This window comes from Myxine glutinosa, chromosome 11 (genome assembly GCF_964187855.1).
Source record: "Myxine glutinosa chromosome 11, kmMyxGlut1.1, whole genome shotgun sequence".
In the NCBI taxonomy this organism is placed as follows: Eukaryota; Metazoa; Chordata; class Myxini; order Myxiniformes; family Myxinidae; genus Myxine; species Myxine glutinosa.
Window position 1 is genome coordinate 71,590,781 of NC_136271.1, and position 21,190 is coordinate 71,611,970.

Consider the following 21,190-nt stretch of genomic DNA (forward strand, 5'->3'; position numbering starts at 1 on the left):
AACGCCGTCCACCTTGGCGTCGATTTCGCCCTGATGGCGACGGACCAGGCCACCGACGGCACGGTGCAGGCGCTCCAGGTGGCGGACACGGGCCTCCGCTTGGCTGACGTCCCCTTCGCGGACACGGTCCTGCTTTGTGACGTCTCCCAAGGCCGACCTCGCCCCGTTGTGCCGGTCACCTGGCGGCGTCGCATTTTTGCTTCGCTCCACGGCCTCTCCCACCCGGGCCGGAAGGCGTCCCAGAGGCTGGTGTCGGCACGTTTCGTCTGGCACGGGTCGCGACGGGACGTCCGCGACTGGGCCAACGCCTGCACACCCTGCCAGCGGGCCAAGGTCCACGGTCACAGCCAGGCTCCACAGGCTCCTTTCACCGTGCCCGAGCGACGTTTCGACCACGTCCACGTGGACCTGGTGGGTCCCCTTCCCCCATCGCAGGGGTTCACCCACCTGCTTACCATGGTGGACAGGACCACCAGGTGGCCGGAGGCCGTGCCCCTCGCCTACACCACCACCGCCGACATGGCCCAGGCGTTCATCGCCACCTGGGTCGCGCGTTTCGGCACACCGGCGGACATCTCGTCGGACCGTGGCCCACAGTTCACGTCCGAACTGTGGGGCGTGGTCGCCCGCATGTTGGGCGTTACCCTGCACCGCACCACGGCCTACCACCCCCAGGCCAACGGGTTGTGCGAGCGGTTCCACCGCTCCATGAAGGCCGCACTCATGGCCGGCCTCCAGGACGACGGCTGGGCCGACCGTCTCCCGTGGTTCCTTTTGGGCCTCCGCACGGCTCCAAAGGAGGACCTCCAGGCGTCCACCGCCGAGCTGGTGTACGGCCAGGCCCTCCGCGTCCCGGGCGAGCCCGCCGTCCACTGCACCCCCCGCCCGGCCACCCGCCACCACACTGGACCCCCCCCCCCCCCCCCGCGACCAGCCAGGGGTCGTTTCGGTCGGGTCATCCGGACCCCCCTCAGGTTGACCTTCCAGGACCAAGTCGATTCTGGGGGGGCGTGTGTAGCGACACATGGGTCCCCCAAAGCTCGAGACCAGCAACATAATCTCCCTGCCCCAGCCGGGGACGTAACCGGCGGACAAACCGCGGCGCCGAGGTTATAATTGCTTGCACCTGTCGGTCACATGACCACCAAAGCGTGCCTCGCCTGAGAGGCGTGGCTTTGGTTCTGACGTATGCTTTTTGGCTTGGATTATATGTATGCGAACCCGATAAACGGGCTTTCAGAGTTCCCGAGTTGATGATACATTAAACATCTTCTCGGACGAGTTTGTGTCTTGTCCGTTACTTCGTCCGTCTCAAGCAGGAGCTATGCTCCTTCAACATCATACATGTCTGCACTGTCATTAGATCATTACAACACCACACCAGTAACCCAGAGCAGTTAACACGAGATAACCAAAGTGTATAAATGCAAACATCAGATAAGCAAAGTGTTTTTTCGATCAAGACGGCATGGTGCTTTCACAAGTCGGCCAGACCTTGTATGGACAGGTGTCAGGTTCTGTGACGGAGGCAACATGTGACTAAAACTGGCAGAACGCTGGGGGGATTGATGAACCATCTCTGCTGTGGTCGCACAAGTGACGTCACAGTCATGATTCACAGGTTCATTACCAGACCTTGCAGATGGTTCGCTGTTCCCACTCACTGTGGCTTCAGAACTCTTGTTTTGGCTCGAAGATCGATGGGGCACCGCATCACACGCCGGGAGCTCCTGAATGTGAATTCGGTCACGTCGGAGTGTTTGACCATTTGGTGATGTGAGCAAATATGACCGTCGCTCTTCAGACATGCCGAGAACCGTGCCCGGCTCCCAACAATGGGTGTTGTGGTTCTGAGGAGAGAACTCGCTGTCCAGGGTATAGGCCCGACATTTCGTGTGTCCGAGCATGCCTATCGTGGTAGAGATTTTGTAAGTGGCGGTGCCTCTCCAGCTCCTCCTGGATGAGGTTGTCATCGTCGTGCACGTTGGTGATTCTGGTTGGTACCAGCGATTTGATTTTTCTGCCCATTAGCAGTTGAGCAGGACTTTCCAAGTTGTAGATCACCAGGGTATGGTGATTGGTATCACCAACTTTCCAAGTTGTAGATCGCTCTTTCACGAGCCTCGATCTTGTATACAAAAAAAAAAAAAAAAAAAAAAAAAAAAAAAGGGTAGACCGCCAAGATAGCAGTGCCAGATGAAAATCGTTTCCCGCACTTTTTGATTTGCGGAGGATGGATTTCACTGTCTCGACTTGGCAATCAATGAATCCATTAGATTTTGGGTATGTTGGGGATGAAGTGACGTGGTCAACATTCCATTTCCCAGCAAATGAACAAAATTCTGCGCTGGAGAAATGAGGACCATTATCACTCATGAACGTATCAGGAATTCCGAACTCAGAAAAAATCTGCACCAAGGTCGCAATGATCATGCGACTGGGAGCAGACTCGGGCAGTTTGCGAACAACAGGAAATTTGGAATAATAATCTGCGATGACAATCCACTGAGCTGCATCAAAATAGAACAAATCACATCCGACTTTGCTCCATGGTCTGAGCGGAATGTCATGTTGATGTGGTTCAGGCAGCTGAGATTTCCGGTGTCGTTGGCAGGTCGGACAGCATTCAACTAGCCGATCAATGTCCTTGTTAACGTTATACCAGTACACAGTATCCTTCACCAGTATTTCGTTTTCTCATGTCCAAAATGGCCTGAGTGCAGTTTCTGCAGAATGTCGTTTCGCATACTCTTAGGTATAACGACTCTCTCTCTCTCCTTTAAGAATTACGCCATTTTCAATTGACAGTTCATCCCGAAAACTCCAGTATGTTCTGAGAGCCTCTGGGAGGTCCTTCAGATGGTCCGGCCATCCACTGATAATTAAGTCTCGAAGTTGACAGGTCAGAATCACGAAGTGTTTCCTGCTGCAGCTGAGACAACTTCTCAGAAGAGAAAGGACCAAGTCAACATGCAGGTCCAAGTCCATTGTCATTGTATTGAGTGGGCGAGGAATGTGGAAAGGCCATCGGCAAGCTGACTCTTTGCCCCAGGACGGTACTCCGTTGTAAAGTTATACCCTTGGAGTCTGACAAGCATTCGTTGCAATCTCGGTGGGTCAGCAATCAATGGCTTGTTAATGATCATCAACAACGGTTTATGATCGGTGAGCACAATGAAACTCCAACCATACAGGTAGGTGTGGAAACGTTCAATGCCAAACAAGATGGCCAATCGCTCACGTTCCATGTGTTACGTGGTCCTCCCGGTGACTACCTGGTCTCGGTGACCCCCGGACCGTGAGAGGAACTTCGCCAGAAAGATTTACAATGTCTGCTTTTCGTAACGCAATCAATATGAATTCCAACCAAGAAAAAATGATTTTCAATGATATATTTTCAATGGTAATGATACAATACAATACAATACCTTTACAATGATACAATCAAGGATATATTCCCCGAGCAATCAACCCTCAACAATTCACAATCAACAATCAATCCCCTAGATGATTAAGATGGCCATCTTACATACGTGTGTCCCCTTTTGGTACTCACGACCCCTTTGGTCTCTGTCCCTCACAATGTCTCTGGGGCCCTCCTGACCAAGATGATGGTCGGCTTCGCCGCACACGGGCGGTTGAACGAACCCCGGGCGGACGTGCTTCCACCGGACACGTACTGTACCGGGAATCGCGGCTGTAGTTCACCCATCCTGGCCAAGCGAGGCGGGTAATGTAAAGCAGGCACAGCAACACGCCGCTTGCAAGGCGTTTTAGGCCCCAAAGTGCGACACGTACGCGTCCTTGTAGACGGTGTGGCGAAATGTGCCAGACGCTGAGTCTGTGCACGGCCCCACGGCAGCTGGACGTCTCAAAAGGGTAGTTACACGTCCCGGTAACTCCTCTCGCCAGACGGGCTTGGGAACGCAGCTTTTCCACGCGGTTCACTATCGATCCCCCCAACCCTCGTCGGAGCGGGGCGAGGAAGAAGAAGCCTCGTCGCTTCCGCCGGACCTCGTGTCTTTTCTTCCTCCGTTTCCGGTCTCTTTTTTCCCAGAAGGGCTCCTGACCCTCCAATCACAACAACCCTTAATCGACTACACATTGATAAGCAAAGACCTGAATTGTAATTCACATACATTCACATAAATATGTAACACTCCCCCCCTTCAAGAAAGAAAGTTTGAACCCAGTGAAAACTTTCTTTGCCGGCTAACTTGGATAAACAAACCAGATAACTCACCCCCCCCAACTCATCAGTTCCCCCCGGGCACAGTCATCCCTTGAAAATAAAGCAACAAAATTTCACACAATTCCCTAGATTAATTCCCTCTGGACCAAGCGTCAACCACTTCTAGTTCCTCTTGAATGACGGCTAAGGGGTGGTGACCAAAGCCCCCAAATTTAAACCTCTCTATAGCACTTTTCCGGGAGGCCCAGCGGAGTATTCCCTACATGGACGCCTTAAGGAATGTGGAGTTCACGGTTAGTCCGGGGAGGAAAGTTCATTACATGGACGCCTTTACGAACGGAAAGTTCACGGTTAGTCCGTGCAGGAAAGTTCACTACCTGGACGCCTTTAAGAACGTGGCATTCACGGTTAGTCCGTGTAGGAGCCCCGGCTCGGCGGCTCCCCCGTATATATAGTGCTTCAACTTCTCCAGACTCCTAACAGTTACGGTGGGACCACTTGTCCCAGCCGTTACCTGGCTGGCGGTCTCCTTCTCGACCAGTGCTCTGACATTCATTTTTTTGGGAGGTGCCGTAACTCTGGGAGCCTCCATAGTAATATCGGCTGCTGCCAACTCCAAAACTACTGCCAAGTTGTCCTCTTCTGTAGACCTCTCGACGCCTACGAAATGCCTTCCCTACTGTTATGGTCCGACCCTCCAAATCCTTACCATTCCAATTCTTCTCTGCCTCCCTGGCGTCTCTTGTGCTTGCAAACGTGACAAAGCCGAACCCTCTTGACCGTTGCGTTTCCCTGTCTTTTACCACCCGCACTTCCACCAGCGGCCCATATCTGTTGAAGACAGAGGTCAGAACTTCTTCCTCTGTGTTGAAGTTCAGCCCCCTACAAATAACTTGGAACTTTTGTCGCCATCCCGAGCTGGTGGGGTGTTATTTTCCCTGCTGTGCTCTTTACCAACCCTCGGGTTACCATAAATTTGCCCCCCGGCCAAATCATTCCCAATAATCACAGATACTCCCTCTACAAGAACCGTGGCTTGTAAACCGACGGTGACCGGTCCTGACACCAAATCGGATTCCAAATGGATGACATGAAGTGGGGCACTAACACAGCCACCGATCCCTTGTAACCGAACACTATCACCCGTTGCGGTACTCTTTGACAATGGCAAAATGCCTTCCAGCATTAAGGATTGATGGGCTCCCGTGTCCCTCAAAACCCTAACCGGTCTTGGATTAGTCAAGTCTCCCTTGAGTGAGACCAACCCCTCATACATAAATGGTTGGTAACTCTTCTGTGGGTGATTTCTTACGTTTGCCATCGCATTCGGAGTTGTACTAGTCGGACTCCGCTCTGGGTCTTCCCTTTTCATGAAGTAACAACTGGACATCAAGTGTCCAGGTTTCTTGCAAAAAGCGCAAGTAGGCCCGGAGGAAAAACTCGTGGTCTGCCTCGGTCCCCCTGAAAAATAAGTTTGTCTTGGCCCCGCAGCCTTCTGATTTCGAACAGGTGGGGTATCCGCGTTGTCCCCATAATCCTCTCGAGGCCGCCGCCATGTACTGTCGTTCTCCGCACCTGCTGTTCCCCACCTCCCCTGCGGAGATCTAGGCGAGGAGTTAGGCTCGTGGACCCCTATCCGGTGGGTTAAGGCATAATCATCTGCCATGGTGGCTGCGTCCCACAACTTTGGTACTTTCTTTTCCTGCAGGTACACTTTGATGTCCTCGTGGACACACTGCTGAAATTCCTCCACCAGGATCAAGTCACGCAATGTTTCGAAGTCTTTCCCGACTCCTTTTGACTCACACCACCGATCAAACATGTTTTCTTTCACTCTGGCAAACTCCACATGGGTCTCACTCTCCCTCTTCCTGGCATTCCTGAATTTTTGCCTGTAAGCTTCCGGAACCAACTCATAGGCTTTGAGGATGTGCTTCTTCAGTACCTCATAATCTGCACATTGGTCCATTGGTAGCGCCGAATAAATCTCTTGAGCTTTTCCCACCAGCACACTTTGCACTAGTATGGTCCAGGCCTCCTCCGGCCAGTTTAACTGTCGAGCCACTTTCTCAAAGTGTGGAAAAAATTTCGCGACTTCCTTTTCACTGAAGGGTGGAACCAGCCTCACATGTCTGCCCACATCCCAGGTTTTCTGGCTAGGTGTCGACCCCGTCAGCAAGGGTGGTACCTCTCCCCGTTCTCTCATTAACTCCAGCTCCTTGAATTTAATTTCCTGCTGAAGCTCCATGTCACGTTCCTTTAATTCCCTTTCTGCTTTTCTCTCCTCTGCTTCGAGTTCCCTTGCAGCTCTCCTCTCCTCTGCTTCTGCTTTCCTTTCCTCTGTTTTCATCCTTTCTAACCTTTCCTGGAGTTCTCGTTCCACTCTCCTTTCTTCTTCTGCTCTTTCCTTTTCTGCTTTCCTTTCTTCTTCTGCTAACCTTTCCTGGAGTTCTCGTTCCACTCTCCTTTCCTCTGCTTGTTTCTCTTCTCTCCTCTCTTCTGCTTTCCTTTCTTCTTCTGCTCTTTCCTTTTCTGCTTTCCTTTCTTCTTCTGCTCTTTCCTTTTCTGCTTTCCTTTCTTCTTCTTTGATCCTTTCCTGGCTCCGTAATTGCAACTCCAGTTTCCGGAGCTCAACGTCTTCTGGTTCTTCGGGTAGCCACTCCCAGGCTAACTCGTCCCATGTTCCTAATCCCACCATAGATTGTATCACCGTGGTCTGCAACTCTGCCTTCCTCAAATTAGTTCGGACCTCCAAGTTAAAATGTTTGGCCAATTTCAAGAGGTCCGACTTTAGTAACGCTCGGAACTGTGCCTCACTCGGGGTTACCGCAAAGTTCTGTGCCACAAACGCCATGGTGCCTATCGTTAACACCTGTTAACCTTCACCCAAGACTTTACCCCAATTTCCCCAAAAATTTACCAATTAATACTTAATTAATAAATTTTAATTAATAAAAATATTATTTTATTATTTTTTCCAATTTTAGATCCCGGACGTAGACCCAATTGCGAATCCGCAAATCGTAATTTGGACGAGCCCCCAATTCTGTTACGTGGTCCTCCCGGTGACTACCTGGTCTAGGTGACCCCCGGACCGTGAGAGGAACTTCGCCAGAAAGATTTACAATGTATGCTTTTCGTAACGCAATCAATATGAATTCCAACCAAGAAAAAATGATTTTCAATGATATATTTTCAATGGTAATGATACAATACAATACAATACCTTTACAATGATACAATCAAGGATATATTCCCCGAGCAATCAACCCTCAACAATTCACAATCAACAATCAATCCCCTAGATGATTAAGATGGCCATCTTACATACGTGTGTCCCCTTTTGGTACTCACGACCCCTTTGGTCTCTGTCCCTCACAATGTCTCTGGGCCCCTCCTGACCAAGATGATGGTCGGCTTCGCCGCACACGGGCGGTTGAACGAACCCCGGGCGGACGTGCTTCCACCGGACACGTACTGTACCGGGAATCGCGGCTGTAGTTCACCCCTCCTGGCCAAGCGAGGCGGGTAATGTAAAGCAGGCACAGCAACACGCCGCTTGCAAGGCGTTTTAGGCCCCAAAGTGCGACACGTACGCGTCCTTGTAGACGGTGCGGTGAAATGTGCCAGACGCTGAGTCTGTGCACGGCCCCACGGCAGCTGGACGTCTCAAAAGGGTAGTTACACGTCCCGGTAACTCCTCTCGCCAGACGGGCTTGGGAACGCAGCTTTTCCACGCGGTTCACTATCGATCCCCCCAACCCTCGTCGGAGCGGGGCGAGGAAGAAGAAGCCTCGTCGCTTCCGCCGGACTTCGTGTCTTTTCTTCCTCGTTTCCGGTCTCTTTTTTCCCAGAAGGGCTCCTGACCCTCCAATCACAACAACCCTTAATCGACTACACATTGATAAGCAAAGACCTGAATTGTAATTCACATACATTCACATAAATATGTAACACATGCAAGCGCAACGTTGTTCAGTATCTGTTAGAGTTTTGCTTGCATACGCCGCTGGCTTCAGCTGGTTTTGATGGGCCTGAAGCAATGCTGCACCAAGGCCTTGAAGACTGGCATCACATTGGAGGTAGACTGGCTCCTCTGGCTGATAGTTGTGGAGAAGAGATGTTTCCGACACCTCATTCTTCAGATGATCAAATACAATTTGACTCGCAACGGTACCCGCCCTACGGCGGGGCTCCAATTGGGAGGCCCAAATGAAAAGGTAAAATATCAGAAATTGAAGGCTTTTTTTATTTTAAACGATTCATATAAACATCCGTTGAATCATATCACACGCAAATCATCAAAATCTAAACAGTACATGGACGATCACGTAACCCAGAACCCAGAACTTCCAAGTCACAATTGTAACCCAGAACTTCCAAGTCAAAAACGAATTCTACAAATTTCAGAAAATTAATTTCAAATCATCTCCTTGGCCCGTGGGTTTGATGTGTCTTTACAGTCTTCTGGAAGACATGTCGAGTTTTGGGTGAGGTGAACTGCTGCTCGGTCAGCTGGGTATCTGGCTGACTGGGCATTCGAGGCCCTCTTTGACCATGTGAGGGTCGTGACGGTCCACCTCTGCAATGAGAGTGTTTCTGATTTTGATGTTAAGTACTGGTTGCCTCATTTTGTTGATGCAAACAGCCCACCACGGTTTATACCGAAGTATAAGAGGCTGGGAGGTGGAGGGAGGAGGAGAAGGTGGGAGATACCATTGGTGTGCTCCCTCTCCAGTGTTTGGGAAAAGGTGAAAGAGGATACTGTGGCACAGCATGAGGATGCGGGATTGCAGGAGGCCGAACCCTCGATGAGGGGAGGAAGGTTGGGAAACACCTCCTCCGACTGAGGACATTGACGCATGTGGCTGGCAGGTGAAGAAACGCATGAGGAGGGGTCGCAATAAGGGGAAGGCTCCTGGCCCATTTATAAGGGGAAACTGCTGAGGAGGTTCGGGAGACGGACCTCAGGAGGCGAGAAAGAGCTGCCCCGACCCTCAAATTACTTTGGAGGCAGAAATTGAGAAATGGCTGCATAAGCCTCCTGCCACCCTCTCCCCTATCCACTCCCAACTCCGCACTCCGCGAGGACGCCTCCCGGGTCCCAACCCTGGGTCCCCTGCTGGTGCTGGGGGTGGGGAGGGGGGATTGGGTTGTTTTGGATTTATTGTTTATTTACTTGTTTGATCATTGTTCTTGATTTATTTCTTTTTGATTGTGGCTTATTTTTCCTTTTTCTTTTTTTTGGGGATCCAGAATCGAGGCTCGTGTAAGAGCTAACACATTGAACATGAAAACATGCACAAACATACAATGAAGGGAGGGGGGAGAGAGGGAAGCACACAAGAACAGAAGAGAACAAGGACGTCGATAGATCTGTGGAATGGGGAGGACTGGGGGAGGAGGGAGTGGTACACGGTATAAAGCAAATGAACACAACTAGGAATTTCAGGAAAGAAGTTGGGCATTCAAAGAGGCAGATATGGGGTGTATTAACAGAGGCAGAAAGGATCAAGGTTTTGGATGGGGGAAGATAAGAGATGGTGGTGAACAGCTGTTTTAAAGACCTAGAGGGAGAACAGGGATTGAAGAGAGTGAGGGCGTTTGTTCCAGAGGTGGGAAAAAAGAGGAGTGAAGGAGTGAAGGTCTTGATTTTGGCGTTGGTGGAAGGGGAAAATTTTTGCTCCAGCTTTGATTTCTAGTTTGATGTTTTGATGTTTTTTTTGTTTTTTTTTAACCCTTTTTTGTGAATAAAAAGGCTTAGGCCATTAAAACCATTCAAAAGATTTCCAGGATAAAGTTGTGGAAAGGCACAGATCAGGGGATGGGTTTAAAAATATTTCAAAGGCTTTGAATATCCCTTGGAGAGCAGTTAAGGCAATAATTAATAAGTGGAAGGGGTATGGCACCACCAAGACCCTGCCTACATCAGGTCGTCCCTCCAAACTGGATGACCAAGCAAGGATGAGACTGATCAGAGAGGCCACCAGGAGGCCAATGGCAACTTGGAAAGAGCTACAGGCCTTTATAGCAAAGGCTATTCACTGTGTGTATGTGACAACAATATTCCAAGCACTCCACAAGTCTGGCCTGTATGGTAGGGTGGCAAGAAGAAAGCCATTACTCAAAAAGCCTACCTTGAGTCCTGTTTGAGGTATGCAAAAAACAACTCCAGAGATTCTGAAGCCAAGTGGCAAAAAATGTTGTTGTCTGACGAAACCAAGATGGAACTTTTTGTCCTAAATGGAAAATGTTACGTTTGGCACAAACACAACACAGCACACCTAAAGAACACCATCCTTCTGTCTCCACAATCAATCTCATCTCCGCTAATTTATTTGCCAGCTCTTCTTCCAATCTTTGCTGGTCTTCATCATCCTCACCTTCCTCTTCACCTCTCTGTTCCCCTCCGTCCTTCTGCCTGTTTTCATGTGCCATTCTCGTTTTCATCCCTTCTAACTGTGTAGGTGTTTCCACCCTGTCCCCCCCCCACCCTCCACATTATAGTGATTCTGTGTCTCCTCCCCCTCTGTCTCACCTCGCCTTCACTGGGTCCCCAGTGACGCTTCGCATTCCAAACCCTTGCTTCGTCACGAAGCCCTTCCCTGCGATCCATTGTGGTCTCTTTGCCACCATCACTCAGTCTAGCCTGACGAGTGTTCGGCTCCCATCCTGTTCTGGCCTTCACTGCTATCTCTTTTATTTTATTTTAATTTAGGAATGTATTTGCTGTTAAGGCAACTCTTTCTAATTTGTTGGATGTTGCCGTCTCTGCTCTGGTGGTCAATCTGGTCTTCAACTGGTCCATGAATCTAGATCCCCTACCAGCCAACCCTCACTGTTCTTGTCTTGAACAGACTTTACAGTTGTAAATGGCATCCTTCTCCTCCATGTTCCAACATTCGATTTTTAGGTTCTTTAGTTGAGCTCCATCTTTTTTTTTTTTGAGACAGGAACCCTCTTGGCTTGGTCCAAATACCTGCACCATTGTGAGTTGGTCTTCTCAGTAGAGGAGGTGCAGGCTTCATTCTTTTGAGCGAGTATTCTGGCTGCTCGGTGCGGCCGCAGAGACTAAGTATAAGGGGCTGTGTCCCATGATTCCTTTTATTCTACTTTATTTCCAACACACGTTTCGTTTGTCGAAAAGTTTTCCGTTCCCCACCTGCGCCCCGGTGTGTCGGTAACAATTTTTCACCCGCCCAGTTTCGTTGAAGACTTTTACGCAGCTGGCCGCCTACCCACTTCCGGGTTTAGATGCGCTGGTACGACAGGTCGCTCAAGATGCTGTTTACAGCACGCTCGATTTGGCAGTGCATACCACCAGATTCCTATAAGTGATGACGACAAACCCTACACGACGTTCGAGTCGGGACAGCGGCTGTACCAATTCACGAGTTTGCCCTTTGGCGTAACTAACGGAGTCGTGTGCTTTCAAAGGGCGATTGATGACATAATTGCCAAAGAGCAATTAACTGACGTCTTTGTGTACCTCGGTAACCTCACAGTATGTGGTCGAGATCAAGCCCACCATGACGCTAATCTGCAGCGGTTCCTACAGGTCGCGCGCCAGTATAATTTAACTTTCAACGAGGACAAATGTCGCTATTCCGTAAGGACGATTGATCTTCTGGGGTACACGGTGACCCAAGGGAAGATAACTCCCACCAAAGAGCGTCTGCGACCTTTGCTAGACATGGCGGCGCTGCATGATCGTGCGTCCTTGAGAAGAGTACTAGGGTTGTTGCACATTATTCACGTTGGGTCCAGAATTACTCCAAGGAGCTCCGTCCCCTTGTTGATTGCAAAACATTCCCCATAACCGAGGATGCCAAGGCTGCTTTTCAAGGGCTGAAGCTAGACATAGCTAATGCAGCAGTCTCATCAGCAGACAAAAACATACCCTTTGTCTTAGAGAGCGACGCGTCGGACTGTGCCAAAGCAGAAACCATGTCTCAAGGGGGAAAACCAGTCGCCTTCTTCTCTCGTACTCTCTCAGATGCTGAGAGACGTCATTCAGCGGTCGAGAAGGAAGCCTACGCGATGGTAGAAGCAATACGACGATGGCGGCCATATTTGCTCCGCAAAACATTCGAAGTGATTACAGATCAATGAAGTGTTGCATTCATGTATGATGTGCGACATGCTCAGCGCATTAAAAAGGAGAAAATTACTCGATGGCGTATCGAGCTAGCTGACTACATCTTCAAGATCACATATCGCCCTGGGAGGGAGAATTTAGCTGCGGATGCGTTATCCAGGCCGGGGGTGTGTACGGGTCTCACCACCGGTGAGGACCTTCGTGAACTTCACGACTCGCTGTCACCCGGGAGTAACACGTCTCGTCCAACGCGTGCGTAGTCGAAACTTGCCCTATTCTGTGGAGGGTGTTCGTCGTTTGTGCCGAGTGTCCTGTTTGCACGGAACTTAAACCGTGCTTCTATAAACCTAACATGGGGACTTTGATTCAAGGTGGTCGGCCATGGGAGAGATTGGCCATGGACTTAAAAGGGCCACTGCCTGCATCTGGCTCGTATCGTTATCTTCTCACAATTATTGATGAGTATTCTCGATTTCCATTCGCATTCCCGTGTCACGACATGTCTTCTGGGTCGGTCATTCGCTGTTTGGGGCTCTTGTTCGCGATGTTCGGATATCCTGCGTCCATCCATACCGATCGGGGCGCTGTTTTCATGTCTCAGGACGTGCGAGCCTTTCTGCTGCAGCGGAATATTGCTTCCAGCTGCACTACGCCATACCGCCCGCAGGCGAATGGACAGATAGAAAGATTAAATGGTGTCATATGGAGAGCCATTGCCTTCGGGCTCAAGACCCGAGGATTGGGGTTGGATAAGTGGACTTGGGTGTTGCAAGGGGCACTACATGCGATTCAATCTCTCCTGTGTACCACTACAAATGAAATTCCTCATGACCGTCTATTTCGTTATCAGCGTCGAACAGGTAGTGCTCAGTCATTGCCCGCTTGGATCTCCACACCCGGACCGGTCTATGTCAGACGTGTCGTGCGACCAAGTAAATACGATCTGCTTTTTGACAAGGTACAGCTCCTTCATGCTAATCCGGAATACGCTCATGTCAAAATGCCCGACGGTCATGAAACCACGGTGTCGGTGCGACACCTCGCTCCCTGCGGGGAAGCTGATGAGGCTGGATCCAGTATGGAGGTTCCAACGGTCGGACCTCCATCGGACTTATATGCACTTATATGCAGTACGGAGGTCGAACTTATATGCAGTACGGAGGTTCCAACGGTCGGACCTCCATCTCCTCCTCATCGGTCGCACGACTCGATCGGGACTGACGTACCGGCTCAGACACCTGAGTTAATTCGCACTCCGACTCGGGAAGATTTAGAGACACCTGCTGGCAGCTCAGACGTGTATCGAACCCGCAAGGGAGAGAAAGTCGACGACTGGTGTGCTTCGTTTGGTAGTAACTCCTTAATAGGTGTTACATGTTTTCCCGCATTCTGTATACTCGCTTGCTAATTCGTGCTACGCGAATATTTAAATGGCCTGCTTGCAAAGTTTTAGAACTCTGGGAGGATGTAGTAAAACGTAGACAACTAGGCTAGCCCAGGTGCAATAACATTGTCTGGCCACTACAGCACTCTCATAAATATCCACTCGCCGATTGCGAGAGTCAGTCAGACCTAACATCGGAGACCTGAGGCACTGATATGCTTATTTAGGAAGGTGAGAAATCTCGTTGGCATGAAGCTTGCTTACGCGCATCCAAAATGATGTATACTCTCAATGCTTATTAGAAAAGAGAAATGATTGTTGCCATTTATTCTTTTTAGATGCTGTACGAGATTGATTCAGATTAAACTTGGAGAAAGCTGTTGTGAGACCTTGATGTTACAACAAACATATTTGAAATGAGGGAAAATGTAAGAGAAAAGAAATTACATCCATATCAGAATCCATCACAAATGTCAAATCATCATTTAACCTTTTCGTTGAATATATGTTGATGAATGTGCCGTTCATCACGTTTCTGAGTTAAGTACGATGACGTTCAGGTAGCAGAAGAAGAAGCCTTACCACCAACTTTGACCGCTTCCGGTATTGTTTGATTATTTGTGTTCAAATGTCTGGAAATTGTTTTGTATTTATTTATGCATTTATTTATGCAGTAACTGATCTTAATTTTGATAATGTATGAAAGTATCAAAACAATATTTTTCGAAATAAAATTCAAACTATTTTCAGTCTTTGTAAATTAAGGAAGTAAACTTATTAACATTAAGTTGAAATTCGAAATTATGATGAACAGTAACGGCAGTAAAATAGCCCGTCACTTTGCAGGTTCATTCTTTATCATCCAAAGGTTTTAAAATTGATTCTTTAACTTGTTAAAACCTTTTTCTCTTTGAACCTGCAAGGAAATGTTTGTTTCACTCGTGGAAATTTTGATTCGTCATTTCGTGGCTTCACAAACAGGAAATAACGATCTAATGATGAAAAAGAAGAAGACTATAACGGTTAGAGCGTCCGCTTGTTGTTTTTTTGTCTACAGCCTATAGCTGCTGGTTGCATCATTTTCTAGGGGTGTGTCTGTGCTGCTGATGGTGTCGTTGTTCCCAGTAAGCTGGTACCCAATTTATCGACTTCGGAAGGATGACAGGCTGAGTGAACCGCTCAACCCACTTGGTGTTATTTCAACGACACAACAGGGGCTCGAATTCAAGGCCCTAAATTCTTAAGCCAGCCACCTTAACCGTTAAAGGTGCACAGACACAGAAAATGTTACAAATAAGAAGAAGAAGTGCTGTGGAAGTAGAGCTCATACATATGCTAATGAGGGACTGATGACACATTGTTTTGACGTATATATAGGAAAGTAGTTCCATCCTGGCTGCTCACTGCACCATACAACGATTGGAGATGCCTCTTCTCGGTGGTTGTACCACCCCAATTCAAGTTGGGGCCAAATCTACACCGACACCCCTTTATTGTGTGTATGTAATATCAAGATGGCCTGTTATAATAGATGGAGCCTTAGTATTGTTGAACCCTATCCCAAAAGCCCCAAATCGTCAAACTGTTTAAACTTATGCTGGATAGACAGGTCAATGACTTCTCACAATGTCTCTTCATCATAAGAGATGGTGGTGAACAGCTGTTTTAAAGACCTGGAGGGTGGAGTGGGATTGAAGAGAGTGAGGGAGTTTGTTCCAGAGGCGGGAGAAAAGAGGAATGAAAGAGTGAATGTGAGCAGAGAGCCGAGATTTTGGCAGTTTCACCAAAGAGGGTTGCAGGCAGATCTTGTGCGACCTGTCGGAATATTTGGGGAACAGAGCACAGACAGAGCTGGGGGAGCAAGGCCGGAGAGGAGTCGGTGGAAGACAGAAAGACCACCAACCTGCCTGCGGTGAGTGAGTGAAAGGCCCTCAGAATCAGCTTCATCGTGGGAGATTCCAATGATTTATTCTTAACCCGGCTTCATTTTTCTCCCCTGTCTCAATAAGTAGCCCTTTCGCATTCAAGATGGAGTTTCTGATTAATTTCGTCTTTCATGTGGATGGATTGTTGCCTGAAGAAAGAAAAGATTGATTTTTATTTTAAAAAAATACTTTAAAATATGTAATTTTGGTTGTAATTTTTACCTTACCTGGAACGAAGTTCAGATGAGCTTGTGCGATGACGTGTTGCCCTTCCGGCAGGTATCCATGTCAGTTCGTCAGTCCGTCAGTCAGTCCATCCATCCATCCATCCGTCCGTAAACACTAGCAACTTCTTCTCCGAAACCGCTGATGTGATTGCGACCAAATTTGGCACAAATTATATTTGTTGTGTTGTGCCTGAGGTTTGTTCACGGCATTAAAAATAAATCGGGATATAAGGGGGTTTACTGGGGGTCAAAGTGGATACAGGTTTGACCCCCCAAAATAGGAATTTGCTTTTTCTTATGAAACTACACAATCAATTCCGATGAAATTTGACCACAGCCTTCATCACCTGTGCTGCACCAAAGTTTATTCACGGCATCAAAAAAAATCGGGCCTTGAGTGGGATTACGGGGGGGGGGGGGGGGGGGGATGCCCCCCAAAATAGGAATTTTCTTTCTTCTCAGAAACTACACAATCAATTCCGATGAAACTTGACCACCGCCTTCATCACCTGTGACGCACCAAAGTTTGTTCACGGCATCAAAAAAAATCGGGCCTTGAGAGGGTTTATGGGGGGTTGCCCCCCAAAATAGGTATTTTCTTTCTTCTCAGAAACTACACAATCAATTCCGATGAAACTTAACCACAACCTTCATCACCCGTGACGCACCAAAGTTTGTTCACGGCATCAAAAAAAAGATCGAGTCCTGAGGTGATCTGCTCGGGGGGAGGGGGTTGCCCCCCAAAATAGGTATTTTTTTTGTTTGTTTGTGTAAAGTTTTATGATTATGTTAGTATGATTCTACATGCTGCCCTGGCTTCTAGCAACCATTGAAATTGGTTTAAAATACCTTCAGTCAGTGTAGTTTATTGTTTATTCTACCAGGTGAGCACCAGGTGTATTGCTCCTCTGTTTAATACTTTTCTATGGTTTGCCACATGGCACATAACACCATATAAAGGGGGTTTTTCTATACCCCTGGCATTTTCCCCAAGAATGTCCCTTCTTTTCTATAGTTTAGATATGAAACTTGTAGCCAAGTTTCAAAAACATTGTGTATGTAGTTTTGGAGAAGAGAGTAAATACCTATTCTGGGGGGTCAAAACATCCCCTGTGTACCCACTTTAAGAGGGCACATTTTGAATTGGTTTTGAAAGCCATTAATTCGATGTTTTTGGCCGATGTATATTCAAAGTTTCAGCTAGTCTTAATGTATAGCTTTTGAGATATAAGCACCAACACATTTTGGGCGGACGGACGGACTGACAGACACTAACATGAATTTGAAGGTTTTTTTCAACCTCATGAATGCGGAAATGGACCTTGCTGAAATTTGGAACATATTACCTCGACGTAAAAAGCCTTTACTTCTGAAACCTGCAGCCGATTTCGTCCTGTGGGAGTCGAGAAACAAATTTTCAGTCCCCATGTTAAAGTTGCATACAGAGAAACCGTCTTATGTAAAGGGAGGAGCACTTTGTGCCTTGACCAACACATACAACCAGTTGTACATCCACCACCGAGAGTTCCTGTCTAACCCGCTGTACTGTCGCACTCAGAGAGAAACTGAGAGAGGAACTGAGAGACAGACTCCAGGATCTCAACATTATCACCCCGGTTACTTCACCAACACTGTGGGTCGACAGCACGGTGACTGTTGTAAAGCCAATGAGGGGTAAATTGAGATTGTGCATGGACCCTCAGAACATCAACACAACCATCAGACGTCGTCACTACCCCATGCCAACAAGTCCAGGATCTGACAAGTGCCAAGATTTTCAGAACATTTGCTTCCAAGAATGGTTTCTGGCATGTCAAACTCGACCACACAAGTTCTTTTGCAACGACGTTCAACTCTCCATTTTGACCCTACTGTTGGCTGAGGATCCCATTTGGCTTCAATCCGCACTGGTGGAATTTCAACGTCAGGTGAAGCAGGCTTGGGGAGGCCTGTCTGGACGCAAAAAACGTACATGATGATGTACTTTTGTATGTAGAGGGACAGACCGCAGAGGATGCCATCGCTGATCATGATCAGAGGTTGATAGAGCTACTAGAACTTTGCCAGGAGTAAGGGTTGCACTTAAACTCAGAGAAAGGCCAATTTTGTCAGTCGAAGGTCACATACGCTGGACATTAGCTTACATTAGCTTACATTAGCTCTTGGTGTAGATGTATGGACTGGAAAGATTCCACCAATACACGAATGCCCGTAGAGTGACAGTCTACACTGATCACAAACCGCCTGAAATCATTGCCAAGAAGGATCTGTGCAACGCTCACATCGTCTACGAGCCAGGTAAGGCTGACCTGCCTGACACACTGATCCAAATATCGTATGTTCATTCAAAAATATTGTTTTATACGAAGACCACTTTGAGCCGTCAGCATTCGTATTTGGACAACAGACAATCACTACTTGGGAAACGAGCATCAGAAATTGCTGAAAAGTGAAACACGAAGGCGTCCCGACACTTACCTGGCGAGAGGTATCCATGTTGATTTGAAGACACGCCCAAGCAAGGCCTAGAGAGTGACATGATGATTTGAACGGCCTTGGCTTCGGCCTTCACCGCAACGAAAAAGGGGGGAGGAGTTGGGGTGAACGGGTGGTAAGGGGGGTGGAGGGTTGGGGTGAGGAATTGATGGGAGCGGGGGGTGAGGAGGGGAGGACGAGGAGTTGGAGTGAATGGGTGGTAAGGGGGGTGGATGGTTGGGGTGAGGAATTGATGGGAGCGGGGGGTGAGGAGGGGAGGACGAGGAGTTGGGGTGAATGGGTGGTGAGAGAAGGATTGGGGTGAGGATTGATGGAAACGGAGAGGGGGAGGGGAGAATGAGGAGGGGGGGAGGGGGGAATGAGGAGGGGGGTTGGGGGGGGGGGTTGGTGAACGTCTGGTGAGGGCTGAGGGTTGGTGAGGATTGGGAAACCCCAATGTCCCTATTCTTTTGATTAAACCCGACAGCGAAGCGTCGAACAGGATCCGTTAGCTGTCGCCATATTGTGGGCTAGTTTGTGCAGAACAATAACATTTTGATGGAAGACTGTGCGGTGTAAGATCTCTCCTGCGAGACCGATCGCTATCTTACGAGAATGCAAATTGCCCTCAGGGCATATGATAGCCAAAGTCACAATGATACACCGTCCATTTATTTATAGACCTGAGGGCATTTCAATAAAAGATGAAATATTCCCACATGCTAGTCGGGTTTATCGTAATCTACGGACTCAACACAGACGCCGTGAAGGAATATAGCAATTTTGGGAAACAGAACGACTAATTGGTCCGTTAGCGAAGCGACAGGAAGGCTCGTGTTACAGGTACGGTAACTACTTCAGGACTTGCTCCAAGCTTGGCTCAGATGGGCGTGGCTTAAAATCAACACGTGATGCCCTGGGCCTGGCATGGGCGTGGCTTCAAATCAACACGTGACCCTCTGGGCCTGGCTTGGGCGTGGCTTTAAATCAACACGTGACGCTTGGGCGTGGTTTGAAATCAACACGTGACGCTTGGGCGTGGCTTGAAATCAACACGTGACACTCTGGGCCTGACTTGGGAGTTGGGCGTGGCTTTAAATCAACATGGACGACTCTCACCCGGTAAATGCCCGAACGGGTTCGTGTTTCAGCAATTCTTCGGAGCTTTGTTTCCCAGGTAGTTCTCAAATACGAACGTTCACGGCTCGAAGGGGTGTTTGTCAACAACACGATATGTTGAATGACCATATGGCATACGTTTTGATGTTTACTTTGGTTGTTCCGAGGTATTTAAACCACAAATTACAAAACACACGTTGATCGTTGATCTTTTCGTGGGTCAGGGATGAATAAAAAGGACTTCTGAGTTCTGGTGACAAATTTCTCGACGATTGGAACAGGTAAAAGCTCGGCACATCGACATTTTGAACGCAAGAATAACTTGTGATGAAACAGGAAATAACCTGTCCGTCAATGAGTCAAAAAATGTCATGATTGTGTCCCTTTGATTGAAGGAAAGGGGCAGTGCCGGATTAACCATTAGGCAGACAAGGCATGTGCCTTAGGGCCAGCCAAAAATTCGGGCCAAAAAAATGGACAAGCAGTTTTCGTCAATTTTTATTATTTTAAACAAATTATTTCTAATTTCTGTCCCTGCCAGGGTAATATATGCATCTCAATTTTCGCAAATATTTTCAAGGTGCGCTACATCACTGTATAGTGTTTAATGTGGTTTGTATTTTATAATAAAAGGTTTTAAAACTTATACATCTGATGTTCTATTTGCAGATTCAATCCATCGTTATGTCAGGACGCAAAGGTGGCTGGGAGCGAGCTCAGGAGTTGAAGATAAAGAAGCATAAGGATGATCAACTACTCAAGACGACTCATAAATTGACATCGTTTTTCCATGTGGTGGAGAAAGATGCTGGTGTTGGTGGTGATGATGATATAGATTCAACTAAGGACTCCCCTTCAACATCCCCCGCAGTTGATCCTGTCGAAGACGGGCCGGCCGACGATGGTGACACAGACACTAGGGGCGAAGGTGCTTCGGTATCGACTCCACCGATTCCCAACGATGTCGGGTTGTTTGGTAACATCACAGACAAACTGCGCCATGTGTGCATCAGCTTGGGCACTGACCATTTTCGGAACTTGCATGACAGTTATCCAGAAACGAAGCCCGAATACTCTGGGGTGAATCGCTTTCTTAATGCCAGTACCTTCAAACTGGTTTTGCCAAATGGGGAGGTAGCTGATCGTGATTGGCTCGTTTATTCTCCTGCCAAAACTTGCGTTTTCTGTTTTGGTGCGTTGACGAAACAGCGTCTTGGTGCGTTGGCCCTTTTGTGCATTGAAAGTGATTTGCTCCGAGAACTGGACTTCAGTTCCGTAATTGAAGAGTTTGCAGTTGTAAACGCGCGCAAGGTTACAATCTAAGGTCCAGTAAACTGCAAAGCAAAGTGCCAAATCTGTGCGTGTTTTGTCATGCATATATTCATACACTGCAAATTGTGTAGACTAAACTAGTTTGAAAGTAGTTTCTTTTCACATTAAATATTTGTCTTTTTTTGTATTAAATATTTTGTTCATGAATCAGTTCATCTTTTGTCTGGGGTCCATTTCCATGAGCCCGAGATCCAATTTAAATTGTTCAGGCCATTCTCTAAAATTTCAAAATGTGCCTTAGGGCCAGCCGAGGCTTAATCCGGCACTGGAAAGGGGACGTTACAGTACTCGGATGGTGTACAGTACGTGAGGCGGGTGTGCATGCGTGGATCCTCACTGGCGGAATGGCGATCCCTGTTAAAGGTGCTGACAGAACCTGGTTCATTAAATCCTGAATGATGAATCGACGTTTGTTCTTGAGATCTGCTTGAAACAGAG

At 48.1% G+C, this 21,190-nt stretch overlaps 2 protein-coding genes across 6 annotated transcripts in view; both read right to left on the reverse strand.

The window, feature by feature from the left end:
- The window catches only part of LOC144888276 (uncharacterized), a 168,212-nt gene extending 161,166 nt beyond the window's left edge, over nucleotides 1-7,046 (reverse strand). Inside the window, exon 1 of the mRNA XM_078765923.1 lies at nucleotides 6,631-7,046. Coding sequence (XP_078622049.1) covers nucleotides 6,631-7,046 — 416 coding nt within the window. The remainder of the gene's footprint in view (nucleotides 1-6,630) is intronic.
- The window catches only part of LOC137436754 (syntenin-1), an 881,728-nt gene that overhangs the window by 496,421 nt on the left and 364,117 nt on the right, over nucleotides 1-21,190 (reverse strand). The gene's annotated exons all lie outside the window — the stretch shown is intronic.